This window comes from Leiobunum rupestre, chromosome 6 (genome assembly GCF_980474605.1).
Source record: "Leiobunum rupestre chromosome 6, qqLeiRupe1.1.hap1, whole genome shotgun sequence".
Taxonomy (NCBI): domain Eukaryota; kingdom Metazoa; phylum Arthropoda; class Arachnida; order Opiliones; family Sclerosomatidae; genus Leiobunum; species Leiobunum rupestre.
This window is the reverse complement of record NC_143389.1, coordinates 45,522,361-45,532,347: the sequence shown is the minus strand read 5'-3', so window position 1 is coordinate 45,532,347 and position 9,987 is coordinate 45,522,361. Positions and strand designations below refer to the sequence as shown.

The following is a 9,987-nucleotide window of genomic DNA, read 5'->3' as shown; positions in this document are numbered from 1 at the left end:
GGAGTCAGTAGAAATAGAATGTCTGGTCGGAGTAAAAACTTTTTTCCAAAATGGCTCCCTGTGGCCTATTTAGCAGATAAATTCTGGCTAGCAGACGACAAAATCCGAATTACTCCTTTGCACCTCCTTTTGAAAAGGAGTAAAAAGAGTAGCCCTAATACCAGGGAGGATAAGGGAGTCGTAAATTACCTAGACTCCGGGGGGGCGGTCAAAGGGGTAAAAATCAAGGAGGACCTAATACGGGACAAGTACGATTTAAGCGCCATCTACACAAATAAAAATTTGAAATGGCTGAATGCTGAGTGCAAGCTGAGAGCGTGAAATTTACGATTCCCTTATCCTCTCTGCTAATACCATGCTAATACTCGCGAATAGTTTATGGTACGGAGAAATTCTCATCCCCGGAACAAACGAATTCAACGTTTTGGGGTAAAAAGAGTACTTATAGTCCGAGAACAAGCGAAAAGACCACCTAGTATTTTAAATAACTTGAGTTACTAATGTTGCAAATTTTTTAATAACACAACTAAATTTCAAACAGCATTTAGTACAAAAATAAATTTTATCTTTTTAAATATCAAGTACTAATTCTTTTCTTTAATCCAAAGACTTTTACCACTACTTTTACTTTTCAATTCAAAACAACCAGTACCTCCTTTAACAACTCTTCCTAAAATCATTCTTGCAGAAGGTGATTTCAACTCTTCACTTGCACCTTAATTTTTATATTTTGTTCAATGGAATGTAAAAGAACGCCAAACTAAGAATAATTAACTCACTTGATAAAATTGCATTCCTCAAAAATGTTAGAGTGGTTTCAAATGTCATTTGCTGAAGAGGGGATGCGTTACTTTCCATAGCCATTCGATTGCAGGCTCTAAAAACACCGTCAAACGTCATGTAATCGGCAACTAAAAGCAAATGACGAGGGTCCACTTCAATTCCATAAGCGGCAAACACATTTGCAACTTCCTAAATTAACAAAAAAAAATTTTAATTTGAGATTTCTTCAACAATATTTTTAAAATATACAAAACTAACCCTAGATACGGCTTTAGCCGCTGCTTCAATTCCATACGTCTTAGCAATTGCGTGTATATCATTGCTATACGCTTTCCTTACATCAATGACATCCTCATATTTAAACATTTCCTTCAAACGAAAAAATATTTTAGTAGGTGTAAACCAAGAATTGAAACAATGAGTTAGTAATACCAAAAAGTTAACCCCTTCAGTTTTAAGCATCTTTCCACAGCCACCTTTGGCTTTGTGGTCTTTAACTAGGAAAGCGCGACTTATTCCTTTCACTTGATGAACCACACTGACTTTAGCTTCATTTTCCAATAGAGAAGTCATGTCAATTTTGCTACCCATCATATCCAACTAAAATAAAAGTTAAAATGTTAATAATTTAAGAGAGACACGCATAGCACTACGTACAGCCAAGTCAATTTGACACCACATATTCTTTTTCGTGTCAAAGTCATATTTTTGTATCATTTGATTTATATTAACGACAGACTGTAAATGAAAAGTATTTACAAATCTGTTCTCCAATATTTACACAATACTGATATATACATTGACTCTAAGAAGCTTTTCTTTTGCTGAAGTCCCTTCTTTTCCCGTTTTCTGTTTTTTTGGTTTTTGGAATGAGTCCCCACTTTGGTCTTCATCAGTTTCTGTCTTTGGACTCATTGCTCGAGGTTCCCCTTCATCATCATCATCATCATCTTCATCATCCAGTTCCTTATTATCTACGATACATTTTAGATTATTATAATAAGATATCACTATACATTAATGAATAACAAAGTACCATCAACTTGGGCAATCAATTCCTCTTCTTCCATTTCAGGATCATCATATTCTGTCTCCTGGTCATGCCTACTTTTAAATTTGGCTGAAGTTGTATCTCCGTCCCCTTCCCCTTCGTCAGAACTTTCCCCTCCATCGCCCGCCACATTTTCGTTAAATTCCTGAAAACGGTCATCATCTTCATTTTCTATATTTTTAGATTTCCTCTCTACTCTAAATGATATTAACGATGACTGAGACATATCCGAAAACCTTTTCTTTATAACAGATAAGAGCTTTTTGATGAAGAAATTTTCAATGAAAGTTAATACTTTCTTGGGTTTGACACAGAACCTGTCTTTGTAGCATTTGTGTGGTAGGAGACAAAATTTTATTTTGTATATCCTCATTCTCCTGATACATATAAAAAAAAAAAATTAGTATTTCTAAAGCTATATACTTGAAAAATCTCACTTTGAATTTGATGTTTCGATGATTTCAGTCACATCTATTTTTTCCAGAACATCCGCAAGGAAGACAGTGTTCAATTTAACTCGCAGTTTTTCGGCTCTCTGTTCTACATCCTCCATATCCGTTAATAGGGGCATATCCATACTGGGAGTTGCGATATTGGCACTTGCTGTCATGAGAATTTCTCTAAGTCGAGGGATACCCAAAGTGACGTTCATTTCACCCCTTCCAGCGAAATGGAAGGTGTTTAGTGTCATTTGAGTGGAGGGTTCACCAATGGACTGAGCGGCGAGTAAACCAACCGCTTCTCCAGGATCGCATAAACTTCTCATCGTCCTGTAGTACATCATGTTTCTAAAGTCTTCAACTGGCAAGAGTTTCTTTTGAGTTCTTAGCTTTATAACCTTAAAGTCATCATCTAAAGCATTCTCTAAAAGATAGTCTGGGTTTGATGATGAGTAGTTCTTGATATCCTCCTCCCATTTATCAGAGACAGCGCCAAAATACAGATCAGATCGCAAGGAAGAAAACACAGGGTCAGGAGGTTTTTCTACCTTTTTCAAATACCTGCAGCACAAAAAAACAACGAAGAATGAGAAAACATCGCGGTTCCCGAAGTAAAGACATACCAGTCTTTTTTAGATTTATCCAAATCCCACCACGCCTTTTGGATTTCCATTTTGCAATCATCGTAATCAGACAACTTTCCAGTAGCTCTATATTTATCAAAGTAATGCGTATTTTCTTGAGAAAAGAAGGTAAAAGGAGACATACGTTCCCTATTGAAAGCATCACCATGTTTTCTTTTCCATTTTTGAAACTTCAATTAAACAGAAAAGTTAAACTAGAAAATGCAGAAGAAAATTTAATATTTTTTACTTTTTTCCTTTCGGATTGAACCTTTTCCATATCAACCTTTCCTTTCATTTTCTGCATGGCACTATCAATATGAAATGCATTGTGATTGCGCACCATCAATGGAATAACCTTCGGATTTAACATTTGTCTTTTAGAAATATCTAAGCCGTCTTCTCCATAGTAGAATTGAATGACACTTCCATCACTGTCACGAACAGTCAAATCATAATTCACAATTAGTCCTTCTAAATGTTTTATCAAACATCTTTGAAGGTAGCCACTGCGACTGGTCTTAACAGCTGTGTCCACTAGGCCTTCCCTACCAGCCATGCAATGGAAAAAGAATTCTTGAGGTCTAATTCCCGTTAAAAACCTTCCATCTATAAAACCACCCGCCCTAGGAGATGTATCGTAAGCTAAAAAAGCAGGTAGTGTTTTCCCACTCATCATCAACGGAACTCGGCGACCCTCCAATTCAATTTGGCCTAAAAGGCAAGATATTTGCATGCAGTTCACTGTAGACCCTTTCGCACCAGACTGTACCATCAGTTGCAAGTTGTTGGAGGGAAAGAGTTTAAACAACCCATTCGGGAAGCAAACTTTGTTAATTTGATTGTTAGTTTCGTCAGTTCTCTTTTTCATTGAATTGTCCAACTGTTTTAGTTCCAAATCCACTTTACTACGATGAGCATCCGCAAATTTGTTTCTTATTTCTTCCTCGTCACTCGGATCTGTCACAACAAGAGCTTCACACACCGTTTCGTTACCAACAAGCCTAGCTTTTTTCATAATGCGCCAGCGTTTTTTGTTGGCTTTTGGAGTAACTAGAATATCCTCAATGCCGAGAGTAAATCCAGAATGAATTTGAAGATAATGGGTGAAGAGTCTAGCTAAGGAAGTAAGTAACAGTACCGACGTTTCTCCTCCATAGATCTAATTCAAAAATATTTTTAATGATAATTTGAGAATGTAATTAAGATATAAAAATCTAACTTCATAACAACAATGAACAAGTCCAAAAGCAGTGGGTCCATAGTGAGCTTTGTCTAAAACACCGCCAAGTAGTTCTCCTTGGTGAATTATAACTTCAGCTTCACTCATGCAGTCTCCTTTTAACGGAGTTCCACCAGCTTTCCATTCTCTCGCTTTTCCTGTTTGCCAAGTCTAGAAAAAAAGATTAAATTAAAAGAATAAAAGATGCGTAGAAAATAATATCTCACTTTATTAGCTATTTTGGACTTTCCTTCTAAAGATGGAGGAGCTTTTCCATCTGGTATGACATTCAAAATAATAGTAGAAAAAATCTAAATCAAAGATTGAAATAAAGAAAGTTTTCTTCTCATTCATTAATAAACAGTATCGGGTGAAGTAAACTACAGCGGCCTTATTGCTTTTTTATTTTTTTTTGGCTTGGGTCTGGTTGACCTTGTCACGTAGATAGAGTGGGAATTTATTTTATTGGCTGCAAACTAAATTAAATCTTTAATTTCATTTAAAATATTTGGGAAGTTTTACGTTTTTGGTTGTAATTCTTTTTGTCATGTGTTCGCTGACACCGCTGTTTTGGTAGCCCACACATGTTTTTGAGTCCCATTTATTTTTTATGTATTTTTGGATTATTTTAGAGGGCACCACAGAAGCTTATATTTATCTTTGGCGAACCCTTTTATGAATAAATAAATAAATAATTAATTAAATAAATGCTTTTGAAATATTTAAGTACAGTTTAATCCTAAAATTGAGATTTATTGAAATCGCATCAATGAATCGCGGGTACTACTACGAATAAAGGCTTTTCTTTACAATTGCACTAGTTACGATGTTAGTAGGTACGATTCCAGATGACGTATCAGTGTAATATAAGTATGGGGCTGGGGTAACGCCATACTCCCCCAGCAGGAGAGTGTAGCGAACTTGCGGCGAATACACAACAAAATGAATTGCAACAAAAAAACTATAAGCTTCCAAAAATTGTCAAAACGTTTAAATTAAATTAAAAAATTAAATCTTCATTTGGAGCCAAAAAAATGACCTCATAATCTCCAAATCAAACTATCATATCAACCGAAAAACATAAGGAAAGAAAAAAAGGCCCTGTACTTTAATTTTGCCAGAATATCATACCTGCTTTCCCGACCATAAACAAATTGGTTTTTGTATAGTAGGTGGTAATGTTTTGATGGCACCCGTTATAAAAGTTAGGGCGCCATAGACTAGACCCTGATAATCTTCCCTGTATAATTAAAATCAATAAATATTATTTTATTCAGTATATGCTGGAATGGCTTTACCTATTGAAAAAACTTCCTCTCATAGAAATCATAACACCGGCAATCATGTGATCCTGAATCAAACCACTAAGAGGAGTTCCATCTTTGGGAACTAGGAACTGGTTTCGGACACTGGCTATATTGTAAGCTTCAGCTCTGGCAGGTTCACTTTGAGGAAAATGAGCATTCATTTCATCTCCGTCAAAATCCGCATTATAGGTTTTACAATTGGCATAATGCAATCTTAAGGTTTTTTCACCAGGCAAAACACGAGCCTAATGAATTATAAAAATTTGGTTAATTAAATTTCACCATTTCATACATTCAATCATTTATAAATACCCTGTGGGCCATGATACTTGGTTTGTGCAAAGTGGGTTGACGATTCAGTAACAAAACATCACCAGTCAGAAGATGTCTGTAAACTTTTTTGCAGCCTCTAATTCCTTTATTAATCTGACTTGGAGTTAGGAGCTGCTTCGCTATCCCTTCTCTTTGGCCTCTATGTTTTGGATTCAGTTTAATAATTGACCCATCCTCATTTTCCACAAGAACAGCACTTTAATGAAGCAAAAAAAGGAGTTTAAATAAATTTTAGCAGGCCCGTTTATGGGGGCGCCAGGGGACGCTCAGTGCTCCCAAATGAATACTTGAGCATCTCCAACGCGATCGAACCAAAAACACAAAATCGATTGTTCAACTACCAAAAGATATGATCTAAAATATTTGTATTCTAATCAAAAAGAAGAGCTACATCACAATTTAATTTCAGTAAATATTTAAAACGTTTTTACTATAGTTTTGAAATATTTGGTTTAAATCTCGCGTTTTACTGCACCAAAAGTTTAAATATTTCAATTGAAGAAATACCGAACTAGCCAATCAAAAGTGTTTCGACGGATATAACATTGCCTTGGTATTTTTGTTCTACACCAGGATACAAGAAAAAGAGAAAAGTGATTGGACAATGGTAAAATGTTCATAAGACTGCAGTTCATGCTTACTAGTTCATCGACGTGTATCCTACTGTATTAAAGAAAACTATTAGCTAATCGTCTTAAAGATTAATAGTTTTAAATTCAATGAAAATAAGCGAATCCTTAAATTATATTAAAAAGTAATATCAATATAACATCAGTTACCTGTATTTTTAGTAAAATATTCTGTTTTCAATTCATAATTTAAAAAATAACAAAAAGACAATTTTGGTATATTTACTAATTTCAGGAGTGGGAGTTGAAAATTACAATTTTTAGTATCAAGGCATTGGGCCCCCTCCCAAAAAAAAAAATTGAGTGCCCAGAGTTTTGGCGGTTGGATATGGGCCTGCATCTTAGAAAGATAATAGCTCATATATTTACCCTGGATGAATATCTGGCCCATTAATGACAGCTTTACGAAGCTGTACCACATTCCACTCAGTGACAGGTTGAGGATACGTTAGTTTTGTAGCAAAAACCATCGGTACTCCAATTTCATCAACCATAATATAAGGATCTGGTGATATTACGGATCTAGCTGCGTAATTAACACGCTTTCCCATCATGTGCTTCCTGAATAGCCCTTCTTTCTTCTCTAACAACTGCGAGAACAAAGATTAAATACATACAAATTCGTAGATTCACAAAAAAGCCGCGAACCTGTTTAATTCCAGGTATTTTCTTTTTTTCAGCCGTTAGTTTATCTAAGTCACTATCCATCACCGCATTGACAGTCATTTGAAGTTCATTCCAAGTATGGTGAAATTTATCAGCATCCGAAGTTCCTGGAATTTTACTGACAATATCTTTGTCATTCTCATCTACTTCTTGATTTTTCATACACCTAAGGAGTTTATTAAAGGTAATTGATGCTGTCAAAACTCTGTTAAGCAATTGAGTTTGCGGGTTTTCAAATTTCTTCCCTCGCATAGAGCAAAGCTGCCAAATAAAATTCACCATATTTCAAAGGAAAATTAAATTATTGGTTTCTAGCTTTTCTTACCGGTCTAAATTTGTTCGATGGAACGATTAGAGCATCAAGAAAAAAAATATCAATGGGGGATTTATTTTCCTTTTCAGCATCTTGGAAGATATGATACATGTGTGACAATAGTGTTTTGTTAGTTTTCCAAACATCCCTTAAATGTTCACGGGCTTTCAGAGGTGTCAAGTATGTTTGGCCTTTCATTGTGTCATCATAAGTTAGATTCAATGCGTCGGTGATATCTGAATTATCTCTTTCTTCAATTTCCTGTTCCTCAGTTTCATCTTCATATGGGTTTCTTACCCTCGATGCTCGGGACTTGTTCTTTGGAGGAACAATTTTTTTGGATTTCTTTCCCATAATAAATCTGGTGTTATGATGGACACTGATGGTGGTTTTTTGAGCACCGCATCTCAAGCATTTTCTTCCTTTGCCATAATGATTTCTTAGGAAATTTTTTAAAATTCTGGTGCGGCATTCTATAACATTTTTCACAGAAATATCTTTTCCCTCAATAAAATTGGGATTTTCATCAATTACTTTGTCCATAATTCCTGACAGGTAATCCTTAATTGCCAGAGTGGTTTCAATTCCACTTCGGCCTCCAGATTCTTTAGAGTCATTTGTAAACTGTGACACTTTGTCTTCGAGGTCCTGAGCTAGTGTTACGAGTCCACGGTCTAGAGCCTTGAGCTGGTATAACGTAACTTGTTCTATTGCAGGTGTAGTTATCAAATTATGACATTCGAAACAAATGCCTTGTAAAATCTGTGTCCAAAAGGAAGAAGTCATTAAATCTCACTAAAACTCTAGTCTGTGGCATATTATTATTATACATTACCTTATGCAAGGTTCTAAAAAAGAAAGGATTGAAAACTGGTAAGGGCAGATTGATGTGACCTAAATGACCAGGGCAATGAATATAGTTAAGGCCACATGTGTCGCATATGTCATCTTTTTCAGAAGCACCTATCAAATTGAAGATGATTTGATTCCCATTCCTCTATAAAACCACACCCTTTAGCATATATTTACCTAGTTTAAGATCATAAAGTCCTCCGGGTGAAGGATGACCCAAAGCATCGAAAGTATTAACATTGGTTACCTCTAAGGCACTTAGTTTTTCAATCTGACTAATACTATAAACTCCAAATTGTACACCTTGAACTTGTTTATACGGGGTTTTGTCCAGCTCTAACTCCATGTCTATTGCTAAATCTTCAACTTCATAAGTATTCCATAAGTAAAAGTAAAAACACTACCCCACTACTCACAAAAACAAGAAGGAGAAAGTTACCAAATAAAAATAAATTCGCCGGTGCTCTTTTAGTTTTAAGTTGTAGAGAAAGGTGGCGCTCGCTTTAGGTACTTAATTTCAGCTTCAAAGCGCCAAATACAAAAAATTTACATCGTGAATTGTCATGATTGACCGATCACGAATTCATGATTTGTTTATTAAAAATGTCGTCTATCTGGTTTCAAATTTTGCTAATTTCCGAATGAAACATTTGGAGCTGAATGGTTGAAATGCTCTATTTTGGCATAAAAAGTAAAAACAGTGGTGTATTGGTTTTAACCATAAGTTTCTTATTATAAACTTATAGTATAACTTAGTTACCAGCGTCAGGGCCGTGCTTAGAGGTCTCGCGGCCCCGGGCGAAATGCATGGGCGAAACTGATTGTAGCGGCCCTCCGGTATATACATCTCTATGGTAAAATTTTAGAGGCCCTGGGCGACCGCCGGCTCGCCACCCCCTAAGCACGGCCCTGACCAGCGTGTATAAGCCAACCAAAATAAAATTCCACGTCCTAAAGGTCCCGGGATCGTTTGAATGTTGATGGTACGTCTACGTAATCACTTATTTTGGTAAGCGTTAAGGTATGCCTAACTCACATAACAGAAAATGAGGAGCTACTTAATACGTTCCGAATGTTTCCAACGATTCTCTGATCCTTTAAAATTTCTCTATCGCATAAAAAACGAGCCTATTTTAACTTTCCCTAGGAATTGAGAATACGTAAGGGGTGTTTTTCTTTACTGTTTGTATGGTGCGAAACAAGAGATCTTTAGTTAGTCTTCATTGTGTATTTTACTCGGTCGTGTTTTATAGTTATATTGTGCATTTTCATTATTATTTTTCTCGCTTTCTCACTGTTTTTTTTTGTGTGTATATATATTTGTATATATTTTCCCTTGGCGCGCTTGGTGTGAAGGCTCTACGCTATATGCACCAATTCCCCACACTATGTTATTCTGCCCCCCCCCCCTCTTTAGTTAGTCGTACGGTTTTATTGCTCCTTTTTGCTCTGGATAAAGATGGGCTTATATGAAAAACGAATAATAGTAAGTTTAATAGTTCTTTTTATAAACTAACTTCGCCTTCTTGTTTAAATGTTGCTCTTACGTCACAGCCTCTTACTTTCACAAGCCTACTAGCAGAAACTCCGCCTGAAAAGCGACCCCCGGAATTTTAAAAATATTCTGAGCGGAGCGACGCCTAACGGCCGGGAGAAAGCGTATTTTTCGAAATCCCAAACAGCGGATTTCAGACGCAAAAATTTATATACGCGTTTTGTCTTAGAAATTATCATCTTGAGGGCTTGTATCAATAAAGAAATATGCCTG

General features: G+C 36.0%; 1 protein-coding gene across 1 annotated transcript; it reads right to left on the bottom strand.

Annotated features, from left to right (window-relative positions):
- Window positions 1-498: 498 nt before the first annotated feature.
- Polr1A (RNA polymerase I subunit RpI1) lies at window positions 499-8,625 on the bottom strand. The gene is made up of 20 exons (XM_090177045.1): window positions 8,397-8,625; window positions 8,203-8,330; window positions 7,380-8,129; window positions 7,037-7,315; window positions 6,758-6,978; window positions 5,739-5,955; window positions 5,418-5,671; window positions 5,251-5,359; window positions 4,347-4,430; window positions 4,120-4,290; window positions 3,148-4,059; window positions 2,898-3,088; window positions 2,272-2,835; window positions 1,820-2,211; window positions 1,582-1,757; window positions 1,441-1,521; window positions 1,216-1,383; window positions 1,042-1,152; window positions 780-972; window positions 499-715 (listed from the first exon to the last, which is right to left on the bottom strand). Exons 1-20 carry the CDS (start codon window positions 8,563-8,565, stop codon window positions 585-587), a joined length of 5,301 nt encoding a protein of 1,766 aa, XP_090033171.1. The 5' UTR covers window positions 8,566-8,625; the 3' UTR covers window positions 499-584.
- Window positions 8,626-9,987: the final 1,362 nt, after the last annotated feature.

Coding starts and splice junctions, on each gene's coding strand:
- Polr1A (XM_090177045.1), bottom strand. CDS start 8,565: ATGGAGTTAGAGCTGGACAAAACCCCGTATAAACAAGTTCAAGGTGTA. Junction 8,331..8,396: donor ACTTTATGATCTTAAACTAG/GTAAATATATGC, acceptor TCAATTTGATAG/GTGCTTCTGAAAAAGATGAC. Junction 716..779: donor GAGGAATGCAATTTTATCAA/GTGAGTTAATTA, acceptor ATAAAAATTAAG/GTGCAAGTGAAGAGTTGAAA.